The 19659-nt window shown below is 42.2% G+C and overlaps 2 protein-coding genes across 4 annotated transcripts in view; both read left to right on the top strand.

Moving 5' to 3' along the window:
- The window catches only part of LOC135096411 (zinc finger and SCAN domain-containing protein 12-like), a 16954-nt gene extending 11964 nt beyond the window's left edge, over nucleotides 1-4990 (top strand). For 2 of the 3 annotated variants that reach the window (XM_063997901.1, XM_063997900.1), the window contains exons 6-8: nucleotides 539-685; nucleotides 1170-1256; nucleotides 1714-4990. In XM_063997901.1, the coding sequence (XP_063853971.1) occupies nucleotides 539-685; nucleotides 1170-1256; nucleotides 1714-2946 (1467 nt within the window). In that variant the 3' untranslated portion in view covers nucleotides 2947-4990. The remainder of the gene's footprint in view (nucleotides 1-538; nucleotides 686-1169; nucleotides 1257-1713) is intronic. The other variant, XM_063997902.1, reaches the window with a different exon arrangement.
- A 1990-nt stretch (nucleotides 4991-6980) lies between these two features.
- Nucleotides 6981-17982, top strand: LOC135096510 (GTP-binding nuclear protein Ran). Its single transcript, XM_063998045.1, has 5 exons — nucleotides 6981-7138; nucleotides 11703-11882; nucleotides 12774-12923; nucleotides 14600-14705; nucleotides 16817-17982. The coding sequence occupies exons 2-5, from the start codon at nucleotides 11707-11709 to the stop codon at nucleotides 17030-17032; spliced, it is 648 nt and encodes a 215-aa protein (XP_063854115.1). The 5' UTR covers nucleotides 6981-7138; nucleotides 11703-11706; the 3' UTR covers nucleotides 17033-17982.
- The last annotated feature ends 1677 nt before the right edge of the window (nucleotides 17983-19659 follow it).

The raw sequence follows: 19659 nt of genomic DNA, 5'->3' as shown, positions 1-19659 counted from the left end.
AGCAGGCAGGGAGTTCAGGAGTGTGCCAGTGAAAGGGGTGAGACTGAGAATACTGGTTAACTCTTGCATTAGGGAGGTGGACAGAATAGTGGTGAAAGACTGAGAATACTGGTTAACTCTTGCATTAGGGAGGTGGACAGAATAGTGGTGAAAGACTGAGAATACTGATTAGCTCTTGCATCAGGGAGGTGGACAGAATATTGGTGAAAGACTGAGAATACTGGTTAACTCTCGCATTAGGGAGGTGGACAGAATATTGGTGAAAGACTGAGAATACTGGTTAACTCTCACATTAGGGAGGTGGACAGAATAGTGGTGAAAGACTGAGAATACTGGTTAACTCTTGCATCAGGGAGGTGGACAGAATAGTGGTGAAAGACTGAGAATACTGGTTAACTCTTGCATCAGGGAGGTGGACAGAATAGTGGTGAAAGACTGAGAATACTGGTTAACTCTTGCATTAGGGAGGTGGACAGAATAGTGGTGAAAGACTGAGAATACTGGTTAACTCTTACACTAACCTCACTTCCACACCCAGCAGATGGAAGGAGAGGGAGAGGGAGAGGGAGAGGGAGAGGGGCAGCCTAGGAAGAGAGGAAGAGGAAGACCAAGGAAGAAAGACAAAGAGGAGGATGAAATGATTCCCCCTGGGGCACCCACCAAGGACTGCCCCTCTTGTAGAAAGGTGAGGGGGGTGTTCAGGGTATTTGAAGGTGTTTTTGGGGCATTTAAGGGTGTTTTGGGGCATTTAAGGTTGGTTTAGGGCATTTAAGGGTGTTTTGGGGGCATTTAAGGGTATTTCAGGGTGTTTTGGGGCATTTAAGAGTGGTTTAGGGCATTTAAGGGTGTTTTGGGGGCATTTAAGGGTATTTCAGGGTGTTTCGGGGAATTTAAGGGTGTTTTGGGGGAATTTAGGGGTATTTTAGGGTGTTTTGGGGCATTTAAGGGTGTTTTGGGCATTTAAAGGTGTTTGGAGTATTTTGGGGCATTTAAGGGTGTTTTGGGGCATTTAAGGGTGTTTGAAAGTGTTTTGGGGCATTTAAGGGTGTTTTAGTGTGTGTTTTGGGGCATTTAAGGGTGTTTTAGTGTGTTTTGGGGCATTTAAGGATACTTTAGGGTGTGTTATAGGTGTGTTTTCTTGACTCACTCCCACACTCACTCTCTCCCAGGTGGTGCATGCCAAGAAGTACCTGACTCACCTGTCCACACACCGCCTGTTCCCCTGCCCCTTCTGTGACGCCGTGTTCAAGAGGAAGGTGAGGCAGACTGGGAGTGTTTGGTGTTTGTTTGATGTTATGTGGATAAAGTAAACACACACACACACACACACACACACACACACACACACACACACACACACACACACACACACACACACACACACACACACACACACACACACACACACACACACACACACACACACACATAGTCATTCAGACTTTCCTATGTTCCTGTGGTTCCTGTGTGAGAGAGAGAGAGAGAGAGAGAGAGAGAGAGAGAGAGAGAGAGAGAGAGAGAGAGAGAGAGAGAGAGAGAGAGAGAGAGCACTGCAAATGCAGGGTTGATGACAGGCAGTGGTGCAAGACTGCAGGTCCATTGCTGTGTGTGGCATTCAGTGGGGGATGGCTGAGCCCTGGCAAGAGATACACTAATGTAAGGTAAGTTAGGTAAAAAAAAAAACAAAAAAAAAGTCCTTTTGTGTTTGTGCAGGACATCAAGACCCACCTGGCGGAGGCCCACCAGGAGGAGATCCACTACCCGTGCACAGAGTGTGATGAGGTGTTTGACACGTTCATGCAGCTGCGCACGCACTGCCTGGTGGTGCACATGGGGGTGGAGCGGGAGGAGTACGCCTGCAAGACCTGCGGCCGCAAGTTCTCGTCGCTGACGGGCCTCAAGGTGCACGTGGAGACCATCCACGAGAAGACCCAGGTGCATCAGTGTCCGGAGTGCAAGGAGCCCTTCAACCAGAAGGGCAACATGCAGAACCACTACCGGCGGGTGCACCAGGGCCAGGAGGCGCGCAAGCTGCTGTGCCACATCTGCACCAAGGGCTTCATCTGCCCCAGCGACCTGCGCAAGCACATCGAGCGCGTGCACCTCAAGATCCGCAAGAACGAGGTGATGTGCGAGGTGTGCGGCAAGCCCTTCTCCGACTCCCGCGCCATGCGCATCCACATCAACGCCGTGCACACGCGGGAGGTGCAGCACCCCTGCCCCGAGTGCAAGATGGTGTTCCACTCCCTCACCAACATGGTGACGCACCGCCGCAGGATGCACGGCGGGCCGGAGGGGCGGCGCAACGTGTGCGAGGTGTGCGGCAAGGGCTTCTGCTCCCCCAGCGACCTCAAGACGCACGTGCGGGTGGTGCACGACAACATCAGGAAGTACGTGTGCGACATCTGCGGCCAGGCCTTCAAGGTGTGCTCCCACCTCAAGTACCACCGCCGCAAGCACACCGGCGAGGCGCCCTACGAGTGCCCCCACTGCGGCAAGTGCTTCCACGGCCCCAGCCACATCTCAGACCACGTCAAGAAGGTGCACAAGACTGTGTACATCGGCACCAACCAGCGCCGGAAGCTCAACCTGCCGGACTCCGCGCCGCCGCCACCCCCGGGCATGCTGCCGGCGCGCGACACCAAGGCCAAGCTGAAGCCTGCCTCACCGCCCCTGGCCATGCCCCACACCACCTACTCCCAGCCCATGCCCTGCTCTCTGCCCACCCCCGGCGTCACCACCTTCACCCCCGCCCACCACACACCCAACATGCTGCCCCCGCCCCCCCCAGCCCAGCCCAACCCCCCCATGCTGCACCCTCAGGGCATCATGGACCACCACAATGCATACACCAACTTCCAGTTCCAGGTGCAGGAGCAGACCCCCACCCAGCAGTCCCCCGTCCCCATGGTGGTTCGCCTGCTGCATGACCTCCAGTACCAGTAGCCCCACTAACACCCCAGTAAGCCCCCAGACGTCCCACACAGCCTGCATGAGTCCCCAGTAATTACTTACACCACAAATTGTTCATTGTAGCCCAGTATTCACTAGTACAGTCAGGTTGGACCCAAGTAACCAGTTTTTACCACAGTTTAGACCTCAGACACTATCCTTGTCCCAGTTAAATCCCAGACAGCTCTTTTTATTCCCCAGTGACCAGTAGAACAGCCAGTTTAAACCCAATAACCAGTTTCTCCACCAGTTTAGATCCCAGACAGTCTTCTAGCTTCCCTCACTTCTTTTTATTCCCCAGTAACCAGTAATACAATCAGTTTATACTCAGTAATCAGTTTAAGCCAACAGACAATCTATTCTAGCTCCCAGTTACCAGTTTCTTCCCAGTTATACCTTCAAGCATTTAATTTTCTACCCCAGTATCCAGTCTCACCCCCACACGGACCCCCATTAAGCCCTAATAACATAGTATGCCATCCTGGTTTCCGTTTTCTTTCCTTTTTCTGTCTTGACAATATTTAGTTCCAGTTATTCGTTCTCAATCTTGTCCTAATTATTTCACTGTTTCCTTATTGTTATTGTTATTCCTTGTGTTTATTTTTTGTCATCTTTCCTTATTCAGTTTTCTCATTTCCTTTATTTATTTATTTGTTTTATTTTCTTTTTTTTTTGTCATTACTTTCCACGGTTTTCCTGCTTTATCACCCATTTTCTAACATCTATCATCATTTCACCTTTATTTTCTTCTATTTATACATTTCCTTTATTATTTTTTGTTCGTTTTGTCAACTTTTATATTTGTTTTATATTTATCCTCCCCTGTATATTTTCCTATATTCATTTTTATCTTTTCATCTTTTTTATATGCTTTCCCTTATTATTTTCCAGTTATCTTATTTTTATTCTATCTTTATCCTCTATTTATTATTTTCCTTTAGATTCCATTTTTTTATCATTATCTATCGTTATTTTACCATTTATTCATTTTTTCTATATCCTATCATTTTTTTTTTTTATCAAATATCGTTATTTTATCTTTTATTCATTTTTTTTTTTTATTTCGTATCATCTTTTCTTCATAAGTCGTATTCCGTTTTAATCTCCACCTCTCCTTTCCTATCCATTTATCATCAAGTACTTCCTTTTCCCCAATCATTCCAAATTTATATTACGAAAACAGGAAGAATATAAAATGAAAGCCACACACAAAAGTTAGATCAAATGCATATTATTAGTATTATTTATTTATTTATTTATTTATTTTTATTTTTTTTGCCATTAAGTATGTAAAAATTTAATGTATATTTTATGTATTCATGTATTTCTTTTATTTAATTGTTTATTTATTTCATGGAGTCCTTGTTTGGAATTTTGTTAACGGCGTCACAAATTAATGTATACGGTTATAATTTTTATTGGTGTTATATATTTTTATTTTTTATTTATTTATTTTTTTCTTTTATCTGTGTGATTACTGTTATTCAATTTGTATCTCAGGCATTAAAACTCTACTTTTATCATATATTTAAAATACTTAGTAAGTCAATCGCTGTTATTGTTATTTTTTTAAGGATGACAAATTAATGTCCGTGTTTATTATTATTATTATTATTATTATTATTATTATTATTATTATTATTATTATTATTATTATTATTTCTGTATTTATATCAATCTCAGGCATCAGTTTTGTCATATTTAAAAGACTAATATAAGGTAGCGGATGAGAGCTCTTTTTTTTTTTTTTTTCGTTATTTTTGTGGAGAATTGCAATTTTTATAACTTTAGGGTGTTGTAGCGGCAAGGAACACGATGACTGAAACTTCAAGTGCATAATTCAGCTTAACTTAATTGTATATAGTTATTTTTTAGGGAATATTGGTAGAAAAAATAGAAATTGAAATATATTTTTTGAAAGCGCCTAATCTTACAAGGACGAGAGAGAGAGAGAGAGAGAGAGAGAGAGAGAGAGAGAGAGAGAGCAACATACTAGGAATAAATGGAAAATAACTTTTATATAAAACTTTTTTGTATTGTTGTTGTATTAATAACCTCTTGGGAGGGAAGATAGTACTTTTTTTTTCCCTATTCCTCTTTCTCATTTTCCTCCTCTTCCTCTTTTTGTTCTTTATTTTAATCTTATCCTTATCTTCACCTTCATTATAATCATCATATTTTTTTTCTCCTTTTCATCTTTCTTATTATTATAATAATAATAATAATAATTATTATTATTATTATTATTATTATTTATTGACGCAAATCTGTATGTGCAGATAGAGGGAGTTTACACCGGGTGATCTTCGGAAGGGGAAAAAAAAAAAGTATCGTTTCCAACACTGGGGCTTGTATGTGATAGTGGTGGAACAGATTACTGTGTTGAGACACGCCCGCACGCCCCCAGTGTTGCCGAGTGTTGAGTGCAAGGTGTTGCTGCGCTCAGGCTAAGTGGAAGACGTGACAGTGACGCGGGCTGACACGTGCTGGTGTCTTGCGAAATCATACACAGGTTAAAGTTTTGTCAATAGTATGTCCGCATGAACTGTTTCTGGTGGTGGGAGGCACTGCAGCAGTGGCGCGGCCAGGGCCTCCAGCGCCACAATCACCGCTGTGGCGGTCACCTCAGCGCGGTGATGTGGCAGGTGGTGAGGGGCGCGCTCGTCCCGTGCCTTGTACAGCACCGTAGGACCTGCCAGGCTGCCACGCCTCGGCGGTGCTACAGGCTGTGCAGGCTGGTCACTGCTGCTGATCCTCCCAGATTGTTCGCTTTGCTCTGCTGGCCCTTGTCGCGGAGCCCCGGGGGAGGAGGCCGCCCCGCCCCGAGCAAGGCAGGAGTACTCCAGGACCCACTAGCACTAGGGCTTAGTGTGTCCTGGAGTACCCCAGCGAGAGGCCGCTCCTCGGGAGTCAGGAGCGGAAAAGGAAATTCTCCAGAGTCCTGCCACAGACAGTCCTGCGAGGTGGGACATGCGGGTCCCCAAGGTCACCGTACTGTCCTGAGTGACCCCAGGACCTGCTCCTGCTGCGGCGCCAGTGTCGCTGCGTGAAAGGTGAGGCGGAGTCTGCCGGGCGCTGGACATCACCATGACCTGTGTCTTGTGAGGGGCAGACTCAAGCAGAGATTGAAGCTTGTCTACACTCCCTGACCAAAGCTGACCTGCCAACTTTTTTCTTATTCTTTCATCTCCTCCCTCATTCTTCACCTTGGGGGGGAAGATAAAAGGAAATATAAATGTTAAATGCATAATAATGATATATATATATATATATATATATATATATATATATATATATATATATATATATATATATATATATATATATATATATATATATATATATATATATATATATATATATATATATATATATATATATATATATATATATATATATATATATATATATATATATATATATATATATATATATATATATATATATATATATATATATATATATAATAGTTTTAATTTTAGTAGCGCATGAATTTGAATTCCGCGGGCTTTCAGAACCTGTTTCAAATGACATTACGACTCACTTTAAATAATCTTATTCAGCCTTAAAAGTGTCAAAAATGATCATAAAACATTAATAACAACTCGTTTTTCTAAAATTTGTCTTTGAATTGACGTGTGATAAAAAAAACGAATATGAGAATGCCGAAACAGAGAAGAAATTGGCGGGAGAAATGGACACTCGTTAACTGAAACAACAAAAATGCCTCTCACTTCTTAATGAACCACCAAACAGGACGCAAACAATAAGCAAAAATCATTAACACATACCAAAATCCACATTCGATTATAAAATTATGTGGAAATAGCGTAAAAAGCAAAAAATATATTTTAAATTAATTTGAGGTAACAGAAATATCTATATGAAATTCTTAGAACGCCACTAATTTTGACAAGACAAGATAAGATTCATAACTAAAAATTATATCCAATTTTTAAAGTTAGAAATAACTTGAAAAAAGCAAGTGAATTATGAAAAAGTATAAAAAATTCGCGCATATTTGAACGCGGCGGGAGACGGGGGGGTGAGCCGCCACCTTGACGGGAATCTAGTCCGTACAGCTTCTGGGAGTGGACGCCATTTATCCCCTTTTACCACCGACATCTCGGCTCATCCACCTCCTGCCGCTCCACATCCGAAAGTCCATTCCCTGAACTCCATTTGGGTAAGGAAACCGGTGCTAAATGACGTGTATTAAGGCAGATAAACGTGAAAATAAAGTGGAGGTTAATGTGAAAATCCCGTCACACAAAGAAACATGGCTGGGTGGGGAGACCAAATTTGTTTTTCCGATTTTAGGGGTTCATTTTAGGTCCCTGGGTTCCCTTAAGGGCGCATAACAGGCCCTTAGGGTTGGAGGGTAACTAGAACATGCATTTCTCTTAAAGATAGTTTGAAATAAGGGAGAAAATACCGTTGATATGCGTCAGTTCCTGTCTGCGGAGGGTTACGGGTGAAAGGGGTTAGGATTTAGGGAACTTCAGGGCCTTAGGGGAACTGAAGGGTATTTTTAAGGGTTTTTTTAAGGGGAATTGTGCTTTAGGTCAGGTTAAGTTGCTAGGTACTGTATATTTATTTTTTATTTGGGAAACCCTTATTTTAGGGAGTTTTAAGGGCTGTAAGGGACAGTTGAAGGCCCTGGCGTTGTGTTTTAAGGGTCTTTGAAGGTAATTTATATGTTTAGTTAGGTCAAGTAGTCACAAGGATAAAAAATAATTAATCAGCCCTTATTTTAGGGTGTCAGGGACTTTTAGGGTTTTTAGGAACGTTTAAGGATTGTTTTAATTCACGTGTCCTGACCTTTCACGTGGTTAATGGTAAAATGCATCAGTTAACGTGAAATGGTGAAATGGTAGAGCTGTGACGCCTGCTGGTGTGGGCTGACTGCTGTGACTGGGCTTGGAACGAACATAGACGAAAGAAAAGAAGAAAAAAAAAAAGAAAAAGAAAGAAAAAGTAAGAGATATTTAGGGTAAACTTTCATAATCACTCAGTTTGCTTCCCTCTGAACTCCGAGGGTGATAAATACAGGCGGTGGTTTGCATGTCAGTGGTTGAGGTAAGCATTAATGAAAACACTAGAGAGATTGTATTTGTTATTCGTTATACATGTTTTGAAGGGCGTGGGGGGGAATAGGTCTCTCTCTCTCTCTCTCTCTCTCTCTCTCTCTCTCTCTCTCTCTCTCTCTCTCTCTCTCTCTCTCTCTCTCTCTCTCTCTCTCTCTCTCTCTCTCTCTCTCTCTTAATAGTTTTGGACCAGATAACATTTTCCTGGTAGATTTTGATGTGCTTTGAATGAAACTACTAACTTTTTATGCTGCTAATCTTTATTATTATTGTTATTGTTATTATTATTATTATTATTATTATTATTATTATTATTATTATTATTATTATTATTATTACTACTACTACTACTACTACTACTACTACTACTACTACTACTACTATACTACTGTCACTGTTATTGTTGTTGTTATCCTTCTCCCACACACACACACAGACAAGCAAAAATTCATTAAAAAAAATAAATAAATGATAATAATAATAATAATAATAATAATAATAATAATAACTAAACCTAACCTAACCAAACCTTGCCTAACCAAACCTTCATGACCGGTAAATTTGATAAAAATCAATATCTGAGGAAGGAATGGTTTGTGGCAGGAAAGACACAGACGGCAGCGTGCGGTGTGAGGCCACTGCTTCACTGGAGACTGTGTTTTGTTTGCTGTTTTGGGTAATTATCCAGAATTTGTCACATATAAGATTTATAATTTATAATTTGCCGCGGTGTGGGTGGCCATCTGACAGTGAATTTATGTTGGAGGAACTGTTTGTCCAAAACAATTTTTACAGAACATATCAGCAAATTTTTTCCTTGCTCCTTCACAAATAATTCTTTTCTTCAGTCGTTGACACCCTGCGGTGCATCCACACCGTCATCTGCCAAAGGTGTGATGCGTGTCCCTGTGTGAACTCTCTGCCTTCAGCTGCCCCCTCTTGGTTCCTCTGGGCTGCGGCTGCTCTTGTCTTCACTTTTGTCATGATGGAGTTGTTGTGCAAGGCAGTACCACAGCTGCCCGGATGGGTGGCTATTTTGCTGTATAAAGTCAAGCACACCAGGCGTGGGATCACACACGTAGCCTAATCACTATAACCAACGCTGACGCTGGGCTTGCAGGGGCTGTGGGGCACATCAGCTATGAAAGACGCCAGGTGTTTCTGCAGTATTGTCAAAAAAAAAAAAATATGCAAAAATTCCAGAAAAACAGAAAACTACTTTAGTGTCAGTTTTTTCCTCTCCCAAGTTTGTTAGGGCAGCACTAAAGCCGTTTTGATGTGTGATTTACACACCTGGCTTTCTCAGCTCTGTAAGGTCCTTTGTTGTTGCACTTTTTTTTTTTATCACAGAAAGGCTGAACGGTCTCCATCAGAGAGGAAGGTTTTGTATTGGAAACCATGGTCTTTAGACCTTCCCCATATACTTACAGCTGCAACAGCCTCCATTCCTCCAGCTGCACCCTCATCATCTTTATCACAATCATGGCGGTGACCTTCCAGCCACTCCTTGTGTTCAGCCTTGGTCATCTTTCCTCTTTTCAAGTCCTTGCTATTGCACGCACCACAAAGCTTGCCACACACTTCACAGTGTAGCACAAGCTGTGTGGCAGCGTCTGTCACAGCACCAGTTCCAGAGCTGGACTTGCATCCCCGCCTGTGCCAGGAGCCGTGGAGGGTCGTGTCGGTCACCACCACCACCACGTCATCCACCACCTCATTCACTTTTGCGGTTTTCCGATAAGCAGCTCTCCTGCTGACATCTAACACACTTCTTGTACTTGCTACAACAATTCCAGTGATGTACTTAGCACAACGTACAAGTGTTTTCTCTGTGAAGCTTTCCAAACTCAAGTATGAAATTACTTTGTTGACACCAGCATAGCCAAAGCCTGGCAACAACACACACTACCACACTACACTGACAACACAGTGAGTGGTTGGTAGCTTCTCACACTCACTGGTGTGCTGCTCAGTGTGTCAAGAACCACATGCCCACACTCACACTGCACTTGCATGTGTCTATCTGTCTGTCTCTGGTGATGAGTCAGTTCTACTGAAGCACATTCAGTGGCAGAGGCAGGACACAGCATGCTGGCCACTGGATGCCCAATATGTTTGTGTTCAGTGATAAACTTGGTGTCTTTTGCTGTGTCTGGTATTTGCTCATGTTCTGAGATAAATTACCTTTTCTCACTAGATGTGGCAGGAGTGGTGGTGGTTGTGGGGGTGGCAGCGCTGGTGGTGGTGGTGGTGGTGGTGGTGGTGGTGGCAGGTACTCTTCTCAGCACGTGGCTGTCTCGCCATCAGTACACTCCTCAGTGTGGCCTTTGTCTTGTTGGCTTGAGGCATCCTGCAGGTGTTCTCAGCAACCAGTGTGGCAAGTAACAAGGCAGGATGTGTTGGGGAAACCTGCACAACCACAACCACACAGTGTAGTCACACACCACCCTCACCCTCACCTTGTTGCCCATTCAGTCTGCCTCTCCCACCCCCACAGGCAAGGCTCTCCCGCATGGTAGTGTTGCCAGATGTGCAAGCTTACATATTCTCCTGCACCCCAAAAAAAAAAAAAATACATAAAAAAAATCACTAGAAAATGCCGTAAAATGAAGGGATATTGTAAGCCATCCTGTAGTGAAGTAAAGGGAGCGGCCAGGTGTGGCATGTTTATGTCTGGGCACTTGAATCACACACAACACGTGATGTTATGCACATCACCCCAGAAACACCTGGAAACCATTTCTTAAACATTCCTTCACTTTTCAGTGCCTGTAACTCATTTCCACATTTTTCATTGATTTTTGGTCACAACCCCCTCCCCCTCTAGGAGTCACCACCCTGGCCATCACAGCTCCCCACTGCCCACTGTACCAAAATATAGATTGTGGGAGATTTTTAGACCTTTCCACTCACCCAGTTTTCTCTTCTCCCTGCTAACACCATCATGGAAAGCACCACTAAAAATGATGATGAATAACTGGTAACTTAGCTGTGGCATGCCTGGCTAGCGGGGAGCTGTCACGGCCGGTGTGGTGAATCCAAGTTGCTGTGTACCTGGTCAGCGGCTGGTCATGTCACGTGACAAGGACAGAGATTTGACTTGAAAGCTGGTCAGCTGACGACTGGTGGCATCTCAAAGCGGTGTGTGGTGTGCGTCCCATCACAGACTTGCAGCACCACTCTGGGACACCCTGGCCAGCAGAACAGTTCCTCCTGTGCTGTGGCCTTGTGGTGCTGTGTGGTGGTGGCCTGCTGGTGACAGTGAGGATTTTGGGTGTGGTGGGGGGGGTGAGTGCTGTGGAGGTAGGGGTGCCCTCCATGGCAAGGCTGTCCACTGTGGCTGGGCTGTGTGCACCTTCCAACACTGCCAACTCACTTGCAACATCCGTTACCTCCAAGACTCTGTTGTCGGTCAGAGCTTGTGCTACGGCTTGTTGGAAGTGGTGAGGTGTGGCGTTGGTGCTGTCCCAGTAGACCTTGCTGGGAAACCGTGGTGGTGGTGGTGGTGGCGGTGGTTGAGAGGGAGAGGGAAGAGGCTGAGGGGGTTAAGTTCAATCTCTCTCAAAACAGCCTTACACACACACACATGCACACACGCTCGCTCACTCACTCACTCACTCACTCACTCACTCACTCACTCACTCACTCCTCCCATGCCCACAGCACGATGGCAGCAGAGCAGGAGATGCCTACTTTCAAGCTGGTCCTGGTGGGCGATGGTGGCACTGGCAAGACCACCTTTGTCAAGCGCCACCTGACGGGAGAATTTGAGAAGAAGTATGTGGCGACCCTCGGTGTGGAGGTGCACCCCCTGGTCTTCCACACCAACCGTGGCCCCATCAAGTGAGTGTGAGGGGGGGGGAAGGGGTGTTGTGGTTGTGTGTTTGTTTGTTTGTTGATTTTTTTTGCGGTTTGTGTTGTTTTTATTTTGTTTATTGTTTTTTTTGTTTGTGTGTGTGTGCGTGTGTTTATTTGGTTATTTTGTTTTTTTTTATTTGTTTTGTGTCTTGTTTATTGGTTTTGTGTGTGTGTGTGTGTGTGTGTTGAAGGAAGCAGTATAGCCTACATATTTTAATTTATATACATTTTTGTCTATATGGCAAACACTTTTCTCTCTATACATATATTTTATCATTACTATTATTTATTCATTATTTTATTCATTCACTGATTTCCATTTATGCAAGTAAAAATTGTGCACATTCTTTTATTTATTCATTTTCTTTTTATGCCTTTTATTCTCCCTCTAATTCATCATTTCCTCCTGTCCTTGAGCTGCCTGTGTGTGTGTGTGTGTGTGTGTGTGTCACTATGTATCCCTTATTTACTGTTATTTGTATTTATTTTTTATTTCTTTGCTTGTATTTTGTTATTCTTCAAGGAATTTATTTATTTATTTATTTATTTATTTATTTATTTATTTATTTATTTATTTATTTACAATGCAAATATGTTTCCTTCCTCTCTCCTCAATCTTCCCTTTCCTTTCCTTTCCTTTAAAACAACCTTATATTCAGTTCCTTTCACAATATCTCTCTCACTCTCCCTCCCTCCCTACCTCCCTCCCTCCCTTGCCCATCTCTCCACCACCCCATCTCCCTCATCTTCTCCCCACCCAAACCCACCCACTACACTCCACTCCCTTCACATAAACCATTCACTTATTCCTCCCACACTCATCTGTCTCCCACCTTGACACCCCCATCCCTCCCCTGACATGTCCCATCTTGGCAGGTTCAATGTATGGGACACCGCTGGGCAGGAGAAGCTCGGAGGGCTGCGTGACGGCTACTACATCCAGGCCCACTGTGCCATCATCATGTTTGACGTCACCTCCCGTGTTACCTACAAGAACGTACCCAACTGGCATAGAGACTTGGTCAGGTGGGTGTTGGTGTGTGTGTGTGTCTGTTTGTGTTTTGTTTGTTCAGGTGGGTGCTGGGCTGTGTAAGGAAGGGGTGTGTATGTGTGTGTGTTTCGCTCTTAAAAAACCTGTGTGTCACTTCAACTACAGCCTTGGAAAAGTAGTGGAGGTTCTCAAGAGTGTTTCTCCTGTTAATAATGCAGAAATGTTGTTAATCTGTCACTAGAACCATAAAAACACCCTTAAAAACCCGTGTGTCACTTCAACTACAGCCTTGGGAAAGTAGCGGAGGTTCTCAAGAGTGTTTCTCCTGTTAATAATGCAGAAATGTTGTTAATCTGTCACTACAACTGTAAAAACACCCTTAAAAACCTGCGTGCCACTTCAACTACAGCCTTTGGAAAGTAGTGGAGGTTCTCAAGAGTGTTTCTCCTGTTAATAATGCAGAAATGTTGTTAATCTGTCACTACAACCGTAAAAACACCCTTAAAAACCCGTGTGTCACTTCAACTACGGCCTTTGGAAAGTAGTGGAGGTGTAGCCAGAGGTGTTGCAGAATACAGTAGTTAAAATAGATAGGTTTATAAGTATAGAACTTTTTATTGGCACTCTGTTAATTACAACCAACATGAAGTTCTTTGTGGGTGTGAGCTTAAGATATAAAAGATTAATGGAGTTTTATGAAAGAAATTTTTGTTCTAATCTATTTTTTTTTTAGTCCTAAGTCCCCAAATCAGTTAGGAATGTGTTACCAGGGTGTGTCAGTGTGTGTGTTGTCAGGATTTGTAAGGGTGTGTCTGTGTCTGTGTGTGTGTGTTTTCAGAGTGAATAAGAGATGTGTCATTATTTTGTCTCAGCCTAATACACCTAACCATATTGCAGCATACACTAACACCCTTTAAAACACCCTTGTCACCCTGATGTACTCTGATAACACCCTTTATACAATCACCCTATCATTTTCACCCTTTTGTCACACTCACCCTGTCTTCATTAAAGAATTTGCTATCATTTCCTACATTACACCCTGTCTCACCCTAGCCAGTCACCCTATCACCCTTTGTACTGTCATATCATCACCCTAGCATTGTTTTTAACCATTTAAATGTTATATTATCACCCTATCTCCATTGTTTGAGAAATTTGCTCTTATGCTCCATTGTACACCCTACCTCACCTTTGTCAATGCATTTTTTATTTATTTATTTTTGTTTTATTTGTTTTATTATTTATTTTCCCCCCTCCAAATTGTAAAGTTTCTGCTCATCTTTATTTTGTCTTAAGTTTATCCCTGAGAGAGAGAGAGAGAGAGAGAGAGAGAGAGAGAGAGAGAGAGAGAGAGAGAGAGAGAGAGAGAGAATTTTGATACCCTTTTAACCGTCATCCTCATCCTATATCACAAATTTGCCATCATTCTAGCCTCAACACCCTGCCTCACCCTGAAAAGTCACCCCAACACCCTTCATAGTGTCTATCATCACCCTGTCATTGTTTTTCACCCTGTATACTGTTCCACCCTATTTTTATTGTCAGAGAAATTTGCTAACTCGTGCTTCACCCTGGCCAGTCACCCCAACACCCTTTATACTGTCTATCATCACCCTGCATAATTAATATTCCACCCCATTTTCATTGTTAGAGAAATTTGCTAACTTTCACCCTGGCCAATCACCCCAACGTTCTATATCCTCCCCAGGGTGTGCGAGAACATTCCTATCGTGCTGTGCGGCAACAAGGTGGACGTCAAGGATAGGAAAGTGAAGGCTAAGTCAATCATCTTCCATCGTAAGAAAAACCTGCAGGTGAGACTGGCTTGGGTGTGGTTGGGTTAGGTTGAGTTGGGTTAGGTTAGGTTAAGTTAGCTTGGGTTAGGTTAGGTTAGGTTTGGTTAGGTTAGTTTAAGTTAGATTAGGTTAGGTTAGGTTACTTAGGTTGGTTAGGTTAGTAAGGTTAGGTTAAGTTAAGATAGGGTTAGGTTAAGTTAGGTTTGGTTAGGTTAGTTTAAGTTAGATTAGGTTAAGTTAGGTTAGTAAGATTAGGTTGTTAGGTTAAGATTGGGTTAAGTTAGGTTTGGTTAGGTTAGTTTAAGTTAGGTTAGTTAGGTTGGTTAGGTTAGGTTAGTAAGATTAGGTTAAGTTAGGTTAGGTTAGTAAGATTAGGTTGGTTAGGTTAGGTTGGTAAAATTAGGTTAGGTTAGGTTGTACTGTCAGTAAGATTAGGTTAGGTTGTGTTGGTAAGATTAGGTTAGGTTAGGTTGTGTTGTGTTGGTAAGATTAGATTAGGTGGGGTGAGGTTACGACTGGTTGTGTTGGTCAGGTGAAGGCGCCACATCTGTCAGTTCTGGTCTCTGTCAGCTTTGGGGTTATTGCATCATCTTTTACTGCCTGCACCGTCACACAGCAGTGGTCGTCTTCAGGGGGAGTGCCACCACCAACTTGTGTAAACCTCCTTCAAGATGTAATTAAACCGAATACATTTTAAATAAAGAAAATATGGAGTGGCTTTGTTATGTTTAATTCACAGATGTACAGATGAATGCCAGACAGTGGGTGGTGTGGAGGAATATAATGTAGAATTTCTTTATTTGTGTTGAACGTGTGTGTGTGTGTGTGTGTGTGTGTGTGTGTGGCAGGGTGCTCTCAAACTATTGATTTTCAGAAAGTTGATGGAAAATGTGTAGGTGATGGTTAGGTCAGGTCAGGTCAGGCCATGTTGGTTAGATCAGGTTCATGTTGTGTTGGTCAGGTCAAGTCAGGTTCATGTGTTGGTTGGATCAGGTTCATGTGTTGATCAGGTCAGGTTTGTTGTGTTGTGTTGTGTTGTGTTGTGTTAATTTAAGTTAAAGGTGTTAGGTTAGGTTAGGTTAGGTGAAGTGTAGGTTTGGTTAGGAATTAGTGGCCTGGTATGTACGTGTTAGGTTAAGTTAGGTTTGGTTGGGTTAGGTTAGGTAGGTTGGGTTAGGGTAGGTTAGGCTGGGCTAGGTTTGGTTAGGTTTGATTTGGTTAGGTTTAGGTTAGGTTTAGGTTAGGTCAGCTTTGTTTATTCTGTTTTTCTTTATTGAATTTATTTGTTGCTGTTTATTTATTTATTCTTACTTGTATATATTATTATTATTTATTATTATTATTATTATTATTATTATTATTTTATTTATTTATTTGTAGTGTACTTAGTGTGTGTTTATTTATGTCTTTCAGGTTTAAGTGAAGCATGTAGTGTTGTTTTTGTTGCTCATTGTTGTTATTCCTCATGATCATGTAGACTGTATACACACACACACACACACACACACACACACACACACACACACACACACACACACACACACACACACACACACACTAATACATTTCTTTTATTTATTCATTTTTGTTTATTTGTTTTATTTATTTATCCACTTATTTATTTTCTCCCTCATAATTGTAAAGTTTCTGCTCATCTTTATTTTGTCTCGTTAAGTTTATCCCTGAGAGAGAGAGAGAGAGAATATTTTAATTTTTCTTATTTTTTAATTTAATTTTATTTATTTTATTTATTTATTTTATTTATTTATTTATTTTTTTTTTCTATCTCAGTGATAAGATACAGGAGCAAGCAACACTACAACTGTCTTCACTGTAGAGATAGACACACACCCCAACACAGCCCACCACACACACACACCCCAACACAGCCCACCACAGACACACACCCCAACACAGCCCACCACCACTGCTGAGACCCACTGCAGGGCTCCACACCACACACTGGTCCACCACTGCCCCGTCCCTTTCCCTTCACAACAAAACCACTCCCTACCTTACCCACAAAAATAAATAGGAAGAACTTGAAATAAACTGTAGACTGTATACACACACACACACACACACTAATACATTTCTTTTATTTATTCATCCTTCTCCTCCTTCTGCAGTATTACGACATCTCTGCGAAGTCCAACTACAACTTTGAGAAGCCCTTCCTTTGGCTGGCACGCAAGCTGATTGGCGACCCTAACCTTGAGTTCGTCGCCATGCCCGCCCTCCTGCCCCCTGAGGTACAGATGGACCCACAGTGGCAGCAACAGATTGAAAACGACCTCCAGGAAGCCTCCCAGACTGCCCTGCCTGAAGATGATGAGGACCTGTGAGGCTGTGAGGCTGTGGGCTGGAGGAGGAGGAGGAGGAGGAGGAGGAGGAGCAGCAGCTGGAGGTCTGATGTTGTATTGCTTGGCTTGTCTGAGTGTGTGAGAGTGAGGTGGTGTGGCTGAGTGTGTGTGTGTGTGTGTGTGTGTGTGTGTTTGGGGGCGAGTTTGTGTGTGTGTGTGTATTTTTGGTTACATTTGGTTAGGGTGTATGTGTGCGTAGACATATTCCATTGTGTGTGTGTGTGTGTGTGTGCGTAAGAGAAAAAAGTAAAAAAGAAAGAATGAAAGCAAAAAAAAATTTGAGTGTCTGTCTGTCTGTCTGTCCCATTAGGCAAATTCCATGTATGTATGAGTGTATGTATGTGTCTTTATGTATGTATGTATGTATGTATGTAATCTGCTTAGGCCTATTCCAATTATGTATCCTGGGCCTAGTTTTAATAGCGTGTCTGTCTGCCTGTCTGTCTGTGTGTCAAGCTATCTACAAGAGTGACCTCAGGAAGAAAAGGGAATATATACCATTATGTACTGTTGACCTTGACCTCTTGACCTTAAGGCTGCCTGTGTACTCCTGCCGAAATGAAAGTTACCCTGAAAAATGCGCATAAAAATAATATTCTTTTTTTTTTCTTTTATTATTTCCTCGTCTTTCTGAATAGCTTTGGTACTATTACTACTACTATTACTACTACTACTACTACTACTACTGCTGCTGCTGTTATGCTGCTACAATTGCTGTAAAGAAACAATTGAGTGAATAAAGATGAAATATATTTGGCTATTGTTGATTTTAATGTTAGGTAATTGTCATTCGCTCTCTCTCTCTCTCTCTCTCTCTCTCTCTCTCTCTCTCTCTCTCTCTCTCTCTCTCTCTCTCTCTCTCTCTCTCTCTCTCTCTGTCTCAGCAAGTTAGGCAGGAATTTCATTTTTTTGTAATAAAGACGAAGAAATCATGATTATTTTTATTATTCCTACGTTGTGTGTGTGCCCCTCTCTCTCTCTCTCTCTCTCTCTCTCTCTCTCTCTCTCTCTCTCTCTCTCTCTCTCTCTCTCTCTCTATTTACAAACATCATCGTTCAACTGCTGCGTAAAATTTTTTTTTTTTTGCATTTTTAATCTCAAAATATTATGCATTCATTCTTTGAGTCAGCCAATGTTATGCTGTGTTTACTTTTCTCTCTCTCTCTCTCTCTCTCTCTCTCTCTCTCTCTCTCTCTCTCTCGGTGCATGGTAGGAAACGGTCTTATTGTGAAGGAGAAGTGCTGGACCAGTGTGTGCTGTGGGACTGCTGTGTGTGTGTGTGTGTGTGTGTGTGTAGAGGCTGGTATAAAGATAATTCGATAGATTATTATTATTATTATTATTATTATTATTATTATTATTATTATTTGCATTTGCATTTTCCTTTTAATAACCGATTACTGCCCATTCTCTCTCTCTCTCTCTCTCAACCATTCACCAATTATCTCCTTTGTTTAAATACGTTTTTTTTTTTCATTTTGTTTATTTATTTAGTTATTTATTTTCTTATCAATATTTTTTCTCATTATAACCGTTTGTGGATTTTATTTATTCATATATCTTTATGCGTTTATATTTGAACGCATGAGAGAGAGAGAGAGAGAGAGAGAGAGAGGGGCACTCCCTGACCCCCCCCCTCTCCTCTACCTCCCACTCTCTCTTACCACCATAGTGTGACCTGCGCAGACGAGAGGAGGAGGAGGAGGAGGAGGAGGATAAAGAAGAGGAAGAGGAGGAGTTTAAACAGTGCCTCTCCTCCACGCATGCTGTCTGTTCCTCTCCCTCTCCCTCTCTCTCTCTCTCTCAATGACTCAGTGATACGTGAACAATAACAGTGAGAAAAAAAGAGAGAAAAAAAATACTTGTGAGAGAGAGAGAGATAAAAATAATCAGCGTAAAGAGGAGACATAAGAAAACAAGATAACGAGAGAGCGAAGGGAAGCTTGGACGAAAGAAAAGGAAGATAAACAGTGGAGATAAGGAAGAATTAAGAGAAATAAGGGAAAATAAGGTAAATGACAGGAAATATAAGAGAAAACTGGAAGAAATAGGAGAAAAAGAAATAAACACGAGGATTGCAAGAGGAAATAGAGAAAGAGAAGATAAATAATGGAAAAAAAAACAAGTAAACAAGTGAAAAGAGAAGAATAACAGATAAAACAAGACAAACTGAGGAAAACGGGAAAAGGAGGAGAGGAAGGAAGAGGAGACAAGTAAAAACAAGAAAGAAAAAGAAGGAATAAGAAAAAAAAGACGATAAACGAGAGTAAAACAAGATAATTAGCAAAAAAAAATCAAGTGAAAATTAGAAAAAAGACAAATAAAACACAAGAAAACAAAGAAAAAACGAAAAAAAAACAAGAATAAACAACAAGAATTAAAGAGAAAACAGAGAAAAATGAAGAGAAACTAAAATAAACAAACAAACAAGCAAACAAACGAGATACGACAACATTAACAAGGTATTTCTCTCATAACAACCAATCCAACCTAACCTAACGATGGTGCGTGGGTGCGGGCGCGCTAGCAAGACCACACCCACCTCTCCCCTGGCCCCCACGCCCTCCCTCACCCCCCCGGCGCCCAGTAGAGGCAGCTGTGTCAGGTGA

The sequence above is a fragment of the Scylla paramamosain genome, unplaced genomic scaffold (genome assembly GCF_035594125.1).
Source record: "Scylla paramamosain isolate STU-SP2022 unplaced genomic scaffold, ASM3559412v1 Contig4, whole genome shotgun sequence".
Taxonomy (NCBI): domain Eukaryota; kingdom Metazoa; phylum Arthropoda; class Malacostraca; order Decapoda; family Portunidae; genus Scylla; species Scylla paramamosain.
This window is presented reverse-complemented; position numbering and strand designations above follow the sequence as displayed.